This window comes from Nannospalax galili, unplaced genomic scaffold, assembly GCF_000622305.1.
Source record: "Nannospalax galili isolate Female #2095 unplaced genomic scaffold, S.galili_v1.0 scaffold1623, whole genome shotgun sequence".
NCBI classification, from domain to species: domain Eukaryota; kingdom Metazoa; phylum Chordata; class Mammalia; order Rodentia; family Spalacidae; genus Nannospalax; species Nannospalax galili.
Genome location: NW_008349082.1, coordinates 1,284,557 through 1,304,164, shown reverse-complemented (window position 1 = coordinate 1,304,164; position 19,608 = coordinate 1,284,557). Strand labels below are relative to the sequence as shown.

Below are 19,608 nucleotides of genomic sequence, written 5' to 3'. Positions count from 1 at the left end.
TCAATGGTGTACAAAATAAATAAGAATTACAATAAAAAATACTAACGTAGACAAAACAGAGGTAACGTGGTGATGAATGCACATAATTCCAGGATAAAGCATGGGGAAAAGGTAAGCGTATGAGGCCAATCTGGGATACATAGTGAGATCCTGTTTCCAAAATAAGACCTCAGTACTGTAAGGAGAAATACAATGTGGTGCTTAGGCTCTGAATCAGCCTTCAGAATCCATTGCTTCTTTGTTCCCAAAGCCCCACAGATACCCAAACATGTGGATGTTCAGAATCTGCTATTTAAAATGGCACAGCATTTGCATGTCACTGTGCACATCCTTCCAGACACTTAAATCATTGTTAGATTATTTCTAATACCCAGTAGCAATGCTGCATAGACACTGTATTAACTAAGGAATAATGACAGGACAGAGGACTGTACATTTTTCACTGTGCACATGTTTTGCTTTCAAATTTATTTTATGAGTGTTTTGCCTGCATGTATGTTGGTGTACTACATACATGTAATGGCCACAGAAGCCACAAGAGGGCATCAGATCCCCTGGAACTGGAGTTATGGACGGTTGTTAGCCACCATGTGGGTGCTGGGAATTGAATCTGGGTCTTCTGCAAGAGTAGCCAGTGCTCTTAACCGCTGAGCCATCTCTCTAGCTTCCAATTTTTTTCCTATAGTTTTGATCCCCAGTTTGTAAAGTCGGTGGATATAAAGGACTGACTGTACCCAGTTTCTTATCCTGATACTGCATTTGCACTGTGACTTTGTACAGTATTCCTTTTTCTGTTAACTGTTTCTTTCTGTGTCATAATATATATAATTGTGTTTGTGAGTGTGTGCGTGTGTGTGTGTGCGTGTGCGTGTGCGTGTGTGTGCTATTTTAAAGCACACTGCTCCATGGCATAAAGCACTCTCACACTGTTGTGCAACCATCACCATTATCTACTACCAAAGTGTTTCTAAAGCTATTGAATCCTCTACAGCTCCTTGGTATCACCATTCTACTTCTGTCTCTAGGTATGTGACAATTCCAGGCCTCACACACAACTGGAATCACACTGTATTTGTGCTTTTTCTCAGGTTGACTTCACTTAGCACGGTATCTTCAAAGGCCCATCCTTGTACCATGTGTGAGAATTTCATCCCTTTACTCTTTGAGACTGCCCTAGGCTATGGCATTCTACTCCATGACTGCACCACTGTGTGCATCTCATTTCCCTTACTCATTCTCTTAGTGATCACTGAATTGTTTCTGCCTTTGTACTGCTGTGAAGAGAGGTCAGCAAATGCCAGTTCACATCCCCTGCTTCATTTCTTCATATACTCACATACAGAATTATTGAATATAATTCAATAATATTGAAGGTTGAATATAATTCTTTCAGTTTTTGAAGATCCACAGTACCATGTTTCACAGTTACATTTTTAGTCCAAGAATTTTACATCTACAAGAAGTCCACATTTTTAGATCTTCAAAAACAGTTTTCTATTTTTGTCTGTGTTTTTAATAATCTCTATCCTCGGCTGGAGACTTGGCTCAGTGGTTAAGAGCACTGGTTGTTCTTGCAGAGGACCCAGGTTCGAGTCCCACATGGTGGTTAATGACTGTCCTAACTCCAGCTCCAGGGGATCTAACACCCTCTTCTGACCGCCATGGGCATTGCACGACAGGGGTGCACTTACATACATACAGGAAACACACTCATATACACAAAATAAAAATAATAAATATTTTTAATATAATCTCTATCCTAATGGATGTTAGGTAGTATCTTACTGTGATTTTGATTTCTCTTTAGTGAATACATGATGTTGAACACCTTTACATGGGCTTATTGGCCATTTTTTTCTTCAGAAAATATCTGTTCAAGTCCTTTCTTTTCTACTGAATTTTTAGGGTTTTGTGGTTGTTTTTGTTAGACTCATTGACTTGCAGTAATTTCTTATATATTCTGAACACTAACCTTTATCAAATGTTTTTTTGCAATTTTTTTGCCATTCTGAAAGTCATCTTTTCATTTTCTTGATAAAGTCCTTTGCTTATTGTTATGATTTTAAAAATTGACATCATAATTATATGTGTTTGGGGAAAGCAATATAATGTTTGATATCTGCATATGATTTGGAATGATTAAATCATACCAATTAACATAGCCATTACTTCCCTTATTTATTGTTTTATAGTAAAACATTTGAAATTTACTTTTAGCTACTCTGAAATCTACATCATCATTGACTGATCTCCTGCCATGTCCTCTCTCTCAAAATTTGTCCTCCTTGTCTGTCTGGACCATAGTGCCCTGTGACCACTGTCCCACTCCCTCCTGCCTGCCACTGAGTCTCTGGTAACCATCATTCTGCTCTCTTCTTCACAGTAAAGAAATGATTGCCAAATCAAATTTTATGAGTCTTTCATCCTGTTTTCTTCTAAAATGTTTAGATTTTTTAGCTCTGATATTTAGGCTATTGATCTGTTTAGAGTTAATTTTTATATGCTCTTAGGTGAAGGCTTAACTTCATTATTTTGCCTAAATATCTTATTTTCTCAACATCTCTAGTTGAAAAGATAATTCTTTCATCATCGAACAGTCTTAACATCCCAGTAAAAAATCATTTGGACACAGAGGTGTAGTTGGACAGCAGGAATAACTGCTAATGTTCTGTAACTCGGTAGAACAACTCTGCTTGACAACAGTTAATTCTGTTTTTTCAAAACAACTCACAGAGATGAATATTCCCAACATAAAGAAATGATAAATGAGGCGATGGTCATGCCAACTGCTCTGATCTGACTACACCTTAAATATACATATGTACTAAGATGTTATGCTATACCTTACAAATATACATATTTATTATGTATCAAGAACTTTTAAAATTTAATCATTGGACAGTATATGTGAGCATTTATGGTATTTCCATTCTGTTCCATTGGCCTCTGTGTCTTCCTTTATGATAATAACGCACTGTTGATTTTTGCAGCTTTGTATTAAATTATGAAATCAGGAAGTATACCCTTCAATTCTATTCTTTTTCAAGATTCTTTTAGCAATTTGTGGTCCCTTGAGATTCCACATGAATTACAGAATATATTTTTCTCTTTCTGTACAGAAAGATCACTGAGGTTTTGAGAGGATTTGCATTGAATCCATAGATCACTTCAGTAATATGGTCATCTTTAGAAACTTGTCTTTTTCAGGAATGATGGCACATGCCTGTGATTCCAGTTACTCAGGAAGCTGAGGCAGAACATCACAAGTTCTAAGAGTGCCTGGTTTGCATAGTAAGTTCAAGGCCAGCCTGAGCAACTTAGTGACACCCTGTTTCAAAATAAAAATAAAAGGTGTGGGTTCTGGGGGTGTAGCTCAGTAGTAGAGCACTCGACTAGCATGCACAGGACCCTGGGTTTAATCCCTAGAACGCAAACAACATTTTAATGAAATTAAGTCATCCAATCCAGGACCATGAGAAGTCTTTACATTTATTTATGTCATTTGTCATCTCCTCTAGCAGGAATTCCACCTTTCTAGGTGGAAGCCTTTTACTTCCTTGGTGAAATTAATTCTAGTTCTTTCTTTTTGATGCTCTCATAAATAAACTATTTCCTTAATTCCTTTCATATTGCTCATGGTTTAGGCTGTGGCTGTGGCTCAGTGGCCTAATGTGTTTGAAGCCCTAGGTTCATTCCCCAGTACTGCCAGAAGAAAGAAAAGGAAATCAAATTGTTCATCTTGATGTCAGTGTATAGAAATACAATTGCTATGGGAGTGTTCATTTTGTTAGCTCTGAATTTTGCCGATTTTGTTCATTAGTTCTAACAACTTTTGTAGAATCTTCAGGATTTTAATTTCATATAATCTGCAGACATATGCTTTTACTGCCTATAATTTGGTGCCTTTAATTTGTCTAATTCTTCTGTCAAGACTTTTAACATTAGATTGGACAGAAGTGGTAAATGCAGCATCCTCGTGTCCCTGATCGTAGAGGGAGAGCATTTAACCTTCACTGAGCCAGCTGTGGGTTTCCCATGTGCCCTTTAGTGTCCTGGAGTCATACTCTTCCATTCTTAGCTCCAGTGGGTTTTTAAAAATCCTTAAAGGTGGGCTGGAGAGAAGGCTCAGCGGTTAAGAACACTGGTTGTTCTTGCAGAAAACCCGGGTTCGAATCCCAGCACCCACATGGCAGCTAACAATTGTCCGAAACTCCAGTTCCAGGAGATCCGACGGCTTCTTCTGTCCTCCAAGGGCATTGCATGTCATAGGTGCACTTACCTAATGCAGGCAATACACTCATACACATAAAATAAAAATAATAAAGTATTTTTTAAAATCCTTAAAGGCTGTTAAATTTCATCAAATATTTTTTTGATTCAATCTTATTACTTTTAAATATATTAAATTTTGTGTTACTTCACGGTTCCAAATTTGTATTTGGCTGTTTCTAGGAATTTGTCTCTTTTATCTAGGTCATCCAACAGCACATAACTAACTATTCAGAATATTCTTGAAATTCTTGTTACTGTGAATATTGGGTACTAATATCTTACATTTCACTTCCAGTTTTTAGTAATCTCTCTCTCTCTCTCTCTCTCTCTCTCTCTCTCACACACACACACACACAGACACATACATTAACTTAGTTAAAGGTTCTCATTGTTGATCATTTCTGAAGAAGAACCAACTTTTGGCTCATTGATTTTCTCTACTTAAATTTTTTTATTGACTTTTTATGTATTTCATACAAAACATTTTAATCATTTTTATACCCCCTTTCCTGTTGGCACCCTCCCCCCATTCTGTCATTTGTGTTAAAGTCTATTGAGCCAGGTTAGTGTCCCCAGATGTCCCTCAATGCAACTTCATCCAATGAGGTCTAGTCAGCCTTCTAGAGTCCCTCCCTTCAAGAAGATTAGCTCGTCCTCACCCAGCAATAATCAGTTGCCAATAGCTCTTTGACTAAAATTGGGGCCTGCTATCCATTTCCACAGCTCTATGCTGGGTATTTTTCTGCTTGGGTTTGCATGGGTCTTGTGCATGCTGACACTATTGCTGCGGGTTCATATGAGGAGTGTCCTAGGAACCTGTAAGACCCTATTTCCCTATGGTCCTGCCCCTCCTCCCTGGTTCTTACAATCTTTCTGCCCCCTCTTCTGCGATGGTCTCTGTGCATGGAGTTGAATATAGGAGTCCTGTCCAAGGTCCCACACTCTGCAGACTCTTATTCTCTATGCTTTGGCCATTTGTGTCCTTTTGTGTTGATGGCCCTCTGTTGCGTGAGGGAGCTTCACTGATCAGAGTTGAGAGATGCAATAGTGTTCTCTTTACCCGTTGTTCCACTATGTTCCGTGAACCTTAGGTATAGAGGCTGCACTGTAGATATGTCGCTTAGGCTTGGGCAATTCACAGTGAATCTCCATGTATGACCGGTTGTGAAATTCTGTAATTATCTCTGTCTGTTGCAAAAGAGGCTTCTTTGATGAGTGGTGACTGGGATACTTGTCTGTAAATATAAGGATCCATATTTTGCACACAGTAAGAAATTGTATTTGCCTAGGGATATGACAGCCTTGGGGTTTTCTTTAAGATCTATGACCTCTCCAGCTATGTGTATTTGGTTATGTTTACAGTACCACACATGACTTTCCTCCCATTGTGTGGCTTTTAAGTTCAATTAGGTAGCTGTTGATTACCCCCAAGATAGAAGTGCCACTTCTGTACCAATACAGTTTGCTGTCTTGGTCACTGATGTAGTTATTAGGCCTTAAAGCTGGGGTTGGACCACTGTCATTTCAAACTGGCTTACTGAATATTTCACTTCTTTCTTCATTTCAGTCTGAGTGTTCTTCAATATTTCCCTTTTCTACATTGACTCAGAATTTTATCCCCATTTTCCTTCACTTCTTTGATTTGTTTCTGTGTTCTTTAAATTCATTGAATACTCTTATATTTATAATTGTTCTTTTGAATTCCATGTCCTGTGTTATGTCTAGGGGGTTCTCATTGTAGAACTCTTCTGTGGGACTGGTAGTGTTTGGTGAGAGCATAGTCTTTTGTCTTTTCATATTATTATTTTTTCGTTGTGACTTTGTATGTGGATTTCTTTGTTGTTTGTGATTCTGGTATGAAACTCAAGACTTTCTTTATTGAGTTGAAGTCTGATTCTGTTTGTATTATAGATGTACTTTGGTTGTTTCTGATTGGGTATGAAAAGGTGGTTAGTTTAGGCTTCAAGCTCTCTCTTTTGATTTTATATTGGAGGGACCAGATGGCTCCGATCCACCTACTCAGGAGCTCTCCAAACGGGTGAAGTATCCCTGGCTAGTTAGGAGCATTTTAGAACCCTCAGATGGGAAGTGCCAAGGTCCAAGGAAAGGGGATGGGAGAGAGAAGTGCTGGTCCCTGCTAGTCAGGAGGGAAGCCTGAGCCCTGAAGCAGTGGGTGGGACTACAGATGGTCCCAGAGGAGGGGGGATGGACACAACAGGATTTGGGAAGCTCACCCCACAAAGGCCCAAGTCAAGCCCTAGTCAGGTACTCTCAGATTTTCTTTTAACATCTGGGCAGGCACAGCAGGCACAGCATGATTTGGGAACCTCACCACCATGAGGAGGCCTGATTCAAGCTCTCTCAAGCAGTCTCCAAAGGTCTAGGCCCCTAGTAGCCAGTAGAGAAGCTTGGGAAACTGCTGGTGGTCCCAATGTAGGGGATGGGCTTTGGGAAGCTCGCCACCACCACTGCCACCACCACACAGAGGCCTGATTCAGGCTCTCTCAGGCCCTCTCAACTTTATTTTATTTCATGTTCCTTATTTCCCTTAACTTTCTTTTGTGGGGGGTTTTGTCTGGTTGGTTGTTTTAACTTTTTTCTTTTTTGTACTTTTTGAGACAGTGTCTCCCTGTAGCCCCAGCTGGTCTGGAACTCACTATGTGGACCAGGCTGGCCTTGAACTCACAGAGATCCACCTGCCTATGCCTCCTAAGTGCTGAGGTTAAAGGCGTGCACCACCTGCCCAGCTTTTCTTTTTATTTAGACAGGGTCTCACTAAGCAGTCCAGACTGGTGTCAAACTTGCAGTGTTCCTGCCTCAGACTCCAAAATGCTCTTCCACTAGATTTGGATTTCACTTATTTCCTTTCAATATCCCTGAACTCTAAAGTCAGATTGTTGATTTGAAATAATTTTTAAAAATTCAATACAGGATTTGCCCATAATTCTTAATTTCTTTGACCCTTAGATTCCTCAACTGAATCTGAGTACCAGCTTCCTGTTACTGTTTTCTAGATTCAATGCAATAATCATGTAGCTCTTTGGCAATAATCATGTAGGCTCTCATGGCAGGAAGTGTTTTGTAAATAATACCTGCAATTCCTACTGTCTTTAAACCACTTTAAGTGTTTTCTTTTTCATCCTTAAAATGGATTTCAATGTGAAAGCATTATTGTATAGATCAAATGAATGAGATACAAATACAGAGTCTGGGTGCACTGTAAGTACTATTTAACAATGGCCCGTATTAGCCATTGTTAAATAGTAACCTTGAGTAATCAACCTTGAGTACATTGCTGAGGGCTGAGCCTCAAATGGTTAAAAGAAAAAATGAAGAGGCTGAAAAGGCACTACATATGGTGACCAGGAAAAAGAGGATCCATCACCCAGAACGTGAAACGGTAGTCACATGGCTACTAACTGTGTGTGAGAGACGAAAAGTAGCTAAATGCAACATTTCAAGCCTGGTAGCCATTAGTTTTCACCCTTTGAGATACAGTCATAATGGGATTATGTATGCAAAGTACTAGTGGAAGAATATTCTGAAATAGCCTCTGTTGCAAAAGAAGCTTCTTTGATGAGTGGTGACTGGGATACTGATCCATATTTAACATACAGTAAGAAACTACATTTGTCTAGGGATGCGACAGCCTTGGGATTTTTCTCTAAGATCTAGGACCTCCCCAGCCGTGTGTATTTGGCTATGTTTACAGTACCACACAGTCTGGGGATACTAACTTAACTTGATAGGCCTTAACACAAATGACAGAATGTATGAAATCCAGTGGGGGAGTGCTATGGGAGGGTGCCAGTGGGGAAGGGGGTATAAAGACAGTTAACGTGTTCTGTATGAAACACACAAAATGCAATTAAAAATTACACAAAAAAGAGAATTTGGCTTGCTTTCTGCCTTACTGGAAGCCATAGAAATTGTGGCCTCTGTGCAAGAGATGGTGTACTGAGAGTTCACTAGCCTGGGGCCTTCTGTCAATCAGGTCCTTGGCACAAGACACCCGAGAGGCACATACATTTCCATGGCTGCCAGAACTACACTGAGAAAAAGGTGAAACCATGAAACACTGGAAGTTTTACCACAGGAAACAGCCAGCACCATTTCTCACATTTCCAAAACTTTTGAATGAAATTGATGGAATTCAGGATTTGAAGGAATGTACACGCATGACTTATACAGTGGGAGAGAAAAACGTGTTAATCACCTCGTATCTCAACGCACCTAATCATCTTCCTGAAGAGAAAATATTCCCTGAAGGAACAGATAAGGCTGACGTCAGGATGAGCGCGCTCCTCCAGGACACCCCGCTGTAAAATACTTCCACTTTCATTCCTTTTCTTTTCTCTCATGACAGTTGACCCAGAACAAGAAAGCTGTGGCCTCTTAATTGGGTCCACTGCCGGCATCATGGTTGGAGCTGTGGCTGGGGTGGTTCTGATAGCAGCACTGGCGTGTTTCCTGTATCTCCAAAATTCTAGGAAGTATGCTGGTCTTCTGTTCTCTTCAAGTCTAAGCACCATGCTTGGGAGAGGGAAGGACTGCTTTACTTCTGCCCCTGAGCTGGCTCTCCTCATCCCCTTCCCTTTTCCGTTTTTTTTTTAAGTTAAAAAAAACTTTATTGAGAATTTCATACATGTATTTAAGGTGTTTTGATCAAATCCATGCCCATTCTCTCCCCTCCAACTTCTCCCATATCTCCCCATCACTTTTTTTTGATAACTTCATGCACTCTTTATGCTTCTTTGATTTACTTATTTTTATTTATCACATTCTTCTGATAACTTCGTGTGCTCTTTCTTCCTCTTTGATTTATTTAATTTTTTATATTTTTTTAAAAAAATTATGCGCATGTCTGTGTGTCTGTTTGTGGGTTTGTGCATGCAGTTACCCGAAGCAGCCAGAAGAGGGCACTAGACCCCCTGGAGCTGGACTTATAGGTGATTGGGATCTGCCAACGTGGAATCTTTTAAGGATTAGATAAAAGCTCCCAAATAACTTTTCGACATTTTTGGCCTTTGGAATGGAGTATGTTGCTAAGAGGCCCAAGGACATTGTGAGTTAGCCAAGAAACTGGCTACTTTTCTTTGGGATCTTTTCTACCCTAACTGCCTAGCCAGTTCCTACCTCCTACTCTTATCACACCATCCTCTGAAGAGGTGGCCCAAATTGCCAATAGGGAATCGGGACGCAGACCGCTCTGGCTTCTTCCATGCCCAACAGGGATGCAGGGTAAAGCAATTGGGGTACCCCTTCACTGGGTCTATCTAAAAGACTCCCAAATTGCATAACTCTTTTCTGTAGGGAGAAAAGAAAGTCCTTGACTGGTGAACAGGGATGTGAAGGAGAAGTAAAGGCAAGGGTAGTTAGCATTACAATTTCTAGACGGGGAACCAGAAAAAATCAGAACAGGGCAAATTTCAAATGTCCGTATCAGAGTCCATTTTGATTTCTTGATGAGAACTTCCAAAAGCATCCCTCTATTGGGTTCCTCCTCATTTTTCTTTTGTCTTCCAAGGCTGGACTCTAGAGTGATGGATTCAGGATTTGCTTTCAGATATTTTGGTAGCTGTTGGAATGGTTAGAATCAGTGTCAGTTCCCTCTCAAAGGCTTCACCATGTGGAAGCAGGATCTAGGAGCTCTCAGGCACTCTCTTAGCTGTGTTCTCAACTTCTATGCCAGAGGGAGGCCAGAACCCAGTACTCTCTGGCCTGGCGGTCTGCTGAGATCACAGCTGCTACACCGATGGAGGTTGGGTCTCACCCTATCCTCGTCCCCTTTCCTAAACCTCTGCTTCTTGGTAGCAGTTCTTCAGGGTTCAGCCTCCTTGTGTTTATGAACCCTGTGCTCCACTCTCTCTTTGAAGTCCCTTCTTTTATAATTTACACAAAAGGATTCACTTATGCTCCCCCAATTCCTGGTCAGGAAGCAAATGTAAGAAGAAAAATAAATGAGGGGATCAAAGGGGCAGCAAGAGAAAGCAAGTCACGTGCCCTGCTGCCCACGGCCTCAGGGAGAGGGAGCGAAAAGGCAGGAGGAGAGTTGAGGGTGGAGTGGAAGCATCAGGACCTCTTGGACAACAGAATGAGGCGGATAAATAAACAGAATCTATGTGTGGAAAGTGAAACAGAAGAGGACTTAATGTAGAACAGGGCCAGAAGCAGTCAATCAATCATGGCTGTACAGCACTGGGGATGTAGCTCAGTAGTAAACCACTTGCCCTGGGTGTCATCACTAGCACCAGAGGATGAAATAGACCAAATATGGACATCCGGCAAACGGGAAGGAAACAAACACTAGGAGAGATCACGCTTAGACTAAGGACTGAGGAAAGGAAAGGTAGCACCAAGCAAAGTGTGGGCAGCACTGACACCGAGGAGTTCCCAAGAACTGTTTGCCCACGGTGACCATCCCTGCACCCCTCAAGGAACAAAGGACTTGATGGGAACAGTACTTAACACTGTCTGATATTTATTTAGGGGAAGTTACTACTGCAGTGTCACAGAGCCCACACCCTCAGCCTACAACCACAGTAAGTAAAGCCGCTCTCCCAGTGAGAATCTGTGTGTTCTACCATGTGTCCTGTTCTGCCAAGGGTCTTCCCTTTCCAGCCTTAAGAATCCCATAAGTCCTCACACCCTTCCTTGCTACAGAGGAGTCCACTGAGACATCCCTGGAGAGAGACTAACTCTGACTTGTTTAGAAAGGCCCAAGGAAACTGATTTCTAGGAGTCATTCTGCATTCTGCCGTCCTGACTCCATTATAGACACGGACATTCTCCTTTGGGAAGATGCTTCTGGTCTCTTGGATGATCTGGGTGCTGTGGACCTCTCTGCTCCTCCTTGCCTCTGGAGCATGTCATTGAGAATCACATCTGGCCAAAAGAAATCAAGGCCTTGTGAAGTGGGCAATTCAGAGTAGGCTCTATCCTGTTCTTTCTCTGTCCCTCATGCATTGAGTCTGGACCACAGGTTCTGAGGTAAGTTAATTCCTTAACTGATCATGGGCCACCACCCTCAGCATCCCAACCATACCACCTGTTACAGAAATCAGAAAGCCTTGGTCAGCTTTGCGTTTCCGTGCATTGGTAACTCTTCTCTTGCTCTGCAGGTCTGGGCTTCAATGACAACTGCCCAAATGAGGTAAGCACTTTTCCTGGCTAGTTTTTCGTGGAAATTCCACTGGAGAGGATGGGGTAGTTGGGGGCAGGGGTTGATTTGCTTGCTTGCTTTTTCGTTTGTTCAGACAGGTTCTGAACTCACTATGTAACCCAGGCTGGCTTTGAACTTGTGGCAGTCCTCCAGCCTTAGCCTCTCAAGTGCTGGTAATAAAAGTGTGTGCCACCACACTGGACTGAGAATGAGGTATTCTTGGAGACACAACTGTGAGATCAAGCTCAAGTCTACAGTCCTCCATGTTATAGTAAAGAAAGATTGGCTAATTCTTCCTTTGAGTCTCATACAAGAATGCATGTTTTGGAAATATCTCCATGCTATGTTTAAGTCCCACCTGTGATTCTTAGTACTCTGAGGCCCTTGACCAGGAACCTGAACTCTTTTTTTAAATTATTTTTATTTTATGTTTATGCGTGTATTGCCTGCATGTAGGTAAGTGCACCTGTGTCATTCAATGCCGGCGGAGGTCAGAAGAGGCTGTGAGATCCCCTGGGACTGGAGTTAAGGACAGTTGTTAGCTGCCATGTGGGTGCTGGGATTCGAACCTGGGCCTTCTGCAAGAACAACCAGTGTTCTTAACCGCTGAGCATCTCTCCAGCCCTGGACTTTGAACTCTTTTAAAATGGGCATTCTGCTGACCTCAAAAAGAGATTAAGGGATTAAATGAGTTTAACAAACACACACCGCCCGGTACAATATCCCAAATAAGAAACGAAGCACGTCATTCTCCTGTCTTCCCTCAGTCTCAACCTGCTCTGACTATCAAAGGATGGATTCCATTCTAAAGGGTCTGAGGTCCTGGCTCCTTCATTTTATAAATAGTTTTAATAAAATTTAATCATTGTAACCTTTCAACAATATACACATATACTGAAATGTGCTTAAATAATAAAGGCACTCATAATGTGTGAGCTCTCACCAGTTGAGCATACTTGTGAGGAGCTTACAAATCAACTTACTTCACAAGGCCTCTCTCCCTCACCAAAAAGCACACTCTCCTGTCACTTCCCTACAAAGGGCAATGGTAGTCAACATCATACACATCCATATATCTGTCTGACTTCTTTCACTCAGCGCTGTTCTGTGAGACTCATCTGTGCTGTGTTTATTTCTGCTGTGTTCATTCTCGGCGCTGTCTTACCCTGTTCCGTGGCATCTACAGCATAGTCTTTCTCTTCTAATGATCACGCATCAGGACATCAGCAAGCAGAGTCTGAGGGAGAAGAACCCTCTCCTAAAGCTCACTGCTCCACGAAGGCAGCAGTAGTGTGCTGTGGGATCACTAGCAATCTGAGGGAGGCTCTGACCTGTGACACTGATTTCACTGAACTCTACTCATACTTTCCAGGTGGATGAAGTTGCATTTTCTGTCCTGGACTTCAATACCCAACAACCGAGTGAACCGACCCCGAGTGAGCCGACCCCGAGTGAGCCGACCCCGAGTGAGCCGACCCCGAGTAAGCCGACATCTCCAGCTTCCCCATTGTCTCCAGCCACAGAAGAGGTTCATTCCGAAGCGGAAAAGGACTGATACCTCCTGTCCTGCTGGTGGCACTGCTGCCGCGTTCCCAGACCCTCACCCCTCACTAGAAGATCTGTGTGTCCTGGGGCGAGGGGGAACACACACACGTGCGTGCACACACACCCCTGTGGCTGCTCCAGGCTGTAACCTCTCCCTTCAATGTCAGTAGATGAAGATACATCGTGGAGCCTATAGGAAACTCCGTCTCCCAGGCATTGGAATTTGGCTGATACTGCTTTGAGAGAGGTGTTAGAACCGCTGCCCCGCCACCTCTGCTAGAGCTCATCCATCTCTTTCTTCAGTCCTGTCCTATCAGAGTCTTATTTGAATTTTCCATAACCTTGAAGGTTATGGAAGTACAGGTGCCAGGAAAATAGAAAAATCAGGACTGGCATTCCTTTCCCTTTAAAGCCTGATGTGAGGTCACCACACACAGCAGAATCAAACCTATAGCCTATAGGTTTCACTTGGAAATCTATACATTTGACAACTGTCCAGGTTGCCCATCTTTACCATCAGGGTCTCAGCACCTTGTGGCTTAGCCAGTTTACCACCTGAACCTTTTCCTAAGCCTGTCTCCAGAAAACCCAATAGAAGCATCTAGGAAAACTATATTCCAACATCCACAGGCAATTCTTGAAACAAACTGCAAAGGCAAAGATAATATCTTTATCATTTATACAGGCTTCATTCATGAAGGTGCCCAGGGAGTACAGATTTTTCACTGATACAGTGTTATGGGAATTTGAGAAAAGAACGGAGAGCTACTCTGCATAAACTGTTTAAATTGTTAAAGGATCCACAATTGAAGGTGTTTGCTTTCCCCTTTCTAAGACATCCCACCATTTTCTCGTGTGTAACTGCTCATTTATGTGAAAGGGGTTGTTTTTACTTTGCAAGGCTGTGTAAGTCCATCTGTTTACTTTAGGGGAAAGATGCCATTAAAATCCCTCACTCCTTTGGCCATGACCATCTCAAGACTTTTTGGAATTCAAGGTCCCAAGTGAAAACAGTGCAAAGCAAGGCAGTTGCTTGCACAGCCCCTGCCCTGCCATGCGGCTGGACTAAGCTTGCCTGAATTTCTGAATTACTCAAAAAAGTTTAACTTTTCATTTTGTCCATGTTCTTGTCTTTCTTTCTTTGGAGTTCTGGCTAGCGCTGGACATGATTTCCATGACACGGTCTCCTCAGTGTCTCGGAATCTCCTACCCAAAGTTGCTGCTTGTCTGTCTTGTGGCTCCTCGCTGACCTCTTCATCTAACTCAAAAGCCATGACTTTTTCTCCTCTTCTCCATCCCCCTCCTCTAGGCAGCTGCTGAGATTTCTGTATTGCCTTCCCTGATGTTTTTCTTTTAAACTCTAATAATCTTATCCTTGAATTGAAAAAAGAAAGGATAGAAAGAAAAAATTTAAAGAAGTTTTCCTCATTCCTGTCAGAAACAGAGCTAACTCACTTTCTGGGACCAGTCTCCAACTTATTATTTTATGTGTATGAGTGTATTGCCTCCATGTAGTTAGGGACACCTGTGTCGCTAACACCTGCGGATGTCAGAAGAGGGTGTGGGAGTCCCTGGAACTGGCATTAAGGACAGTTGTTAGTTGCCATGTGGGCGCTGGGAATCGAACTCGGGTCCTCTGCGAGAGCAGCCAGTACTCTTAACTGCTGAATATCTCTCCAGTTCTAATTTTTTTTAAAAGAGAGTTTCAGTATGCAGCCTGCACAGGCCTCAGACTCTCATTGCTTCTTTTGCAGCCTTTCAAGTGCTGAAATCACAGCGGTGGCCACTAGGCATTTGCTACTTGTCTGCCCCACACTCTTAGGAAACCTTGGCAGGCATCTGCTAGGGTGTTTTGTCCCTTGTGAGGTATGTCCTTAAAGGTACACAGTCACTCAAACCAAAGGCATTGTTATAGCCTATAAAGTCGTGCTGGGGCTCCTTTCTGAAATGAAATTCAGGCTGTTGGTAGGGAAACTTACCCAGCTCTGGGCTTTCTGAACAGCCTCTGAAATTTAGATCTTTTCTCATGGGATTTGAGTCCCAATTGGCATTAAAATAAAAGACACAGAGGGAAAGTCAAAAGCACTTCTCAGAAAATCTGCTGCAGAGGTACAGTCTTTCTCTGGGGGCCTGTTAAACAAAAGGTTTTACTTGCTATTAAATGTTTGATTGCATGCTGTTGTAATACCCTGAGTGCCTCCATTTTGTGTAAGTTTAACTGGTCAGTCATCTGGTCATAGGACCACCCTAGGAAGGCAGGTCATGCTATATAGATGGGCAGAATACCTAGTGCATTAATGAGAGCCAGTTTTGTCCTGCCTGGAGTCTGGCCTAAGGGTGCAGAACTTCCTAGCTACAGCAGTGTAGTCTGTGAGTTGCCTGCTTCCCTGAATTCTTCAGGGAAGCGTAATTCCCCTTTTTCTTCATGCCTTTACTAAACGTGCTTTCTTTAAGGCTTTGGGCTGCCCCTAGCATCTTCTATTTCTTTACTTTTTCTCTAAAGCGTCCTCTCCCAGCCATGTGGCTGCCAGTCAGCCACTGTCTGACCTCCCACGTAGGCTCTAAACCGGCATATCTTCATGGCTTTCTTTCTTCCCACCATTCACCTCCTCAAGGCAGCTACCAAGATTACCAGCTCGCCTTCCCTGAGGATTTCTTTTTCTTTAAAATTTTAATAAAATTGTAAAAGCTTAATTTGGCTGATTTGGAACTTTGTGAGTCTGGGTAGTCTTTCCTGGTGGTCCTGAACTCTGTAACACTGTACCTGGCAGGCCGCCTCCAAGAGAACTGCTTAGGAGTTCTGCTCAGGGAACTCTCTCAGGGATTTCTGTTTCACCCATGTTATGCTGGTTTATTTAATTTTGTCTAACTAAGGCCAATTCTGCATATTTATAAATGTACTCTATGTTTATGGTAACACTTGTATATCATATATCATTGATATTACCTTTTGATTTTCTTGTTGTTTTTGACATGCTTAGGATGGAACCAAGTGCCGTGTGCACACAAGTGGGTACTCTACTGCTGAGATACACCCCCACCTGATACTACCTTAGGAAATATCTTTCTTACAGGTAGACGGGGCGCCAGAGTAAGTCTATTGCTAAGTCTACAGTAAGTAAATGACCTAGTCACCTAAGAATTAGAGAAATTATCACACATTTATTAACAAAGTCTATGTACAAGCAGTAGGCCTGAGCTCCAACCTGCCTGGAAGGTCTGGTTATCATCCTCTGGGAGAGAAGAGATGTGTAGTGTGTAAGATCTCCAGTCCTGTCTATCACAGGTAAACAACTCCTCCCACCCAAGTGGCTCCAGTCAATCAAAGGCAGCAATATAGTGTTCACTCACACAAGTCTCCATAGCATCCCTTGTTGGAGACCACTGCCCTGTTTGGACTCTGCAGAAAGCATGCTTGATTACATGTATAAAATCACCAGTAGCCAAGATTGTCTATGACGGCAGAGCCAGATAGGCATGTATGCCATGCAGGGTTCTGAATGGCAGTGTCCCTAATGTTTGTGTTTAGAGTAAAAAAAAAAAATCTCTGACTTATTTACACTGCTGTGTGAAATGTCTACTCTGTACCTTACAAACAGGCCACACTTTGTTTCTTATTGCTTCCTGAGCTCCTGCAGAGAAATGTCTTTTGATTGGCACACCATTTGTTCCTGAAGGCCTGCTTAGAGCACCCCATCCCTGTCAATAAAACCTTGAGAGTTAGAGACTCAGTGCTCTTTGTTCTACAGAACCCGGAGCCTCCTGGTCCCCGGCTTTCTCAAATGTTAAATTGTGTGTGATATTTTATTATTAGATAGCTCGCCTTCCCTCTTTGTGTTCAGCTCTACTCAGCCATGCAGGATGTAGCATTCCCTCATGTAGAAATCTCTCTAGCCCCTTCTATGGCTTCCTTACTGCAAATTCCCTTTGTCCTCTTAGAGCGCTACCTCTCTTCATCCTACATGAATTGCACCAAGTGCTAACTTATCGCCTCATTTTCTTTGCTTCCAAGCAATAGAAATGCATGCATGGTCCTTCCTACCCTCACGCCTGCTCTCTGATGCTCAATATCCTGGAGCAGCATTAAATCAGTGTCCAAGCCTGGGAAAGATTCAACTTGTGTCCATCATCCTCACACCTTAGTTTTGCGTCATCCAAGACCATCGACAACCTTTTCTTTCTGAGTTGTTCTCCTTGTACCCCAACACCAGGGTCAGTCCCCAGATGCTTTCTGTGTCCTGCTACATCACCCACTCCTCAGCGTGGGTGCTGAAGTAGATGGCCCCTGTATCTACATCCCACTCCCCTACCTACCTCCTCCCAGATCTCTGACCTTGCCTTCCAATAACTACTCATTTAAACAGGCTCTCGCCACTCAGCACTCTGCTTTCTCCCGATGGCACCCCTAAAGATCCCCCAGCCCATTCTGTTGTCCCCACATTCACTGTATCACCAAAGTCTGCTGATTCTATTTAACATCTCTCAGTTGTGTGCACCTCTCCATTCCCCATATACCTACCTGATCCAGGCCTTCAACAGTTATGTGAAGCACTGTTTGACTCCTCCGTCTCTCTACTGAGATTTCCCTGCCTTGTCGTCTTCCAGAAAACTTGTTCCCATTCCTACTGGATCATGTACAATGGTCCATTAGATAATTCAGTTTCTTTCTCTATACTATTTTGTTGTTGTTGTTGTTCAGCTTTGTTTGTTTGAGACAGGATCTCACAGTGTACCTCAGGCTGGCTTCAAACTCACTTTGTAGCTTGGGCTAGCCTCAAACTCGTAGCCTTCTGTAACTTCCTGAGTGTTGAGAGTACAAGCATGTATCCTCACCTCAGACAGGCTTCCTTGTTCATGTGGGTTTTAGTTTTCATCTATGTGTATGTTGCATGCTGAGCATGTTCTCTCCTTTACCACCACTCCCCAGCATGGCCGTTCCATTCCAGTTAGCTCTGTCCCCCAACATATCCCTGTGTGTCTTCTTTATCTACACATAGAAACATTGGTCCCAATTCTGTGTCTAAAAATGGGTACTAGTCTGTGATTTCTCCGTAATCTCCACTGCAGTTGCCCACACCCTTCATCATAGGCAACTTCAAAGAGATCATGGCATTAACAGGACAGTAGTTTCAGTTGGGACACCACAATGTGTGGTTGTGAATGTTTTCCCGATGACAATTTATATATTCATGATACAGAAATGAGATGATAGATCCTCACTCCAGGGAATATAAAACTTCAGACAGAAGACACGGAAAAATGATAGTATAAAGCTAAAAAGGACAAATACCTTAGAAGACACATAAGTTAGGACCGAGGGTAGCTCAGTCATAGAACACTTGCCCATGAGTGTGAGGCCCTGTGTTTGTTCCCCAGCGTTGAAGAGAAATGTAATGGAAAACAGAAAATTGACCTAAATGCTGGAATCACTGAGAAATTTGTTAAAAGAAATGATGCTCAGACCCCATTCACAGGCTCTAATTTAATTGGTATGGGAGGGAATCCAAGCATTGGTATTTTTTTAAAACCTCCCAAAATACTGTTAATGGGAAGTTTTTATTGTTTGTTAACTTGAGAGACTTAGGAGTGTGCAGGAGTGCACACCCAGTGCTAGAGTTGGGACACAAGGACCCACATGTGAGGGGTTTGTGCTCTACCACTGAGGTACACTCTAGTCCTAACAGAAATGTATTTATCAAGAGGTACAAGATCAAGGTGTCATCAAATTTGATTTCTTCCTTTTATCTTTTAAGCTTTTAAAATAAAATTTATATTTAATTTATACAAAGACATAAAAACTGTGTATTAAAATGGTACCATATGATGTTTTGATATATGACAACATTGTTCAACATTTAAATAAGATTAAACATGTTCTTATTCTCAAACCCTTAGCCTTTGTGATAAAAACATTCACTGCTAGGGCATAGGAAGATGGTTCAGTCAGTAAAGTGCTTGCCTCACAGCATGAAGACCAGAGTTCAGATGGAACAGCACCCATTTAAATCTACATGGAAACACAAACCTGTAACCCTAGTCCTGGTGATGAGGAAGAGACAGGTGGATCCCAGGGACTCAATGGCCAGACAATTTAGCCAAAACAGTGGGTGCTAGGCTCAGTGAAAGACTCTCGGGCTGAAGAGAGGGCTCAGCGGTTAATAGCACTGACTGCTCTTGCAGAGGGCCTGGGTTCAGTTCCCAGCACCCACATGGCGGCTGACAACCATCCGTAACTCCTGTTCCAGGGGTTCCAATGCCCTCTTCTGACCTCCACAGATGCAGGCATTACACTCATACACATAAAATAAAAATAAATGTAATAAATTTTAAAAAAGACGCTGTCTCTAAAAGAAAGGTAGATAGTGATGAGAAAGATATTCAGAGTCAACCTCTGGCCTCCACATATGCACACACAAGTGACCGCACCTGCACACATGTGCACACAGACACAAACCTACACCACACATACCAAAACAAAACAAAACTCCACTCAAATTATGAAACGGCCATGCATGCCTGCATTCTGAGCTTTCAGGAGGCTGAGACAACAGAGTTGCAAGCTAGCCTGGTCTACACAGTGAGTTCCAAGACAGCCAGGGTTGCATAGGGTGGCCCTCTCTAAAAACACA

At 42.5% G+C, this 19,608-nt stretch overlaps 1 protein-coding gene across 1 annotated transcript in view; it reads left to right on the top strand.

Annotated features, from left to right (window-relative positions):
- LOC103744636 (pregnancy-specific glycoprotein 22-like) overlaps positions 1-12,989 on the top strand; it is a 34,737-nt gene extending 21,748 nt beyond the window's left edge. Inside the window, 4 exon segments of the mRNA XM_029570079.1 lie at positions 8,639-8,765; positions 10,762-10,814; positions 11,394-11,425; positions 12,807-12,989. Coding sequence (XP_029425939.1) covers positions 8,639-8,765; positions 10,762-10,814; positions 11,394-11,425; positions 12,807-12,989 — 395 coding nt within the window.
- The last annotated feature ends 6,619 nt before the right edge of the window (positions 12,990-19,608 follow it).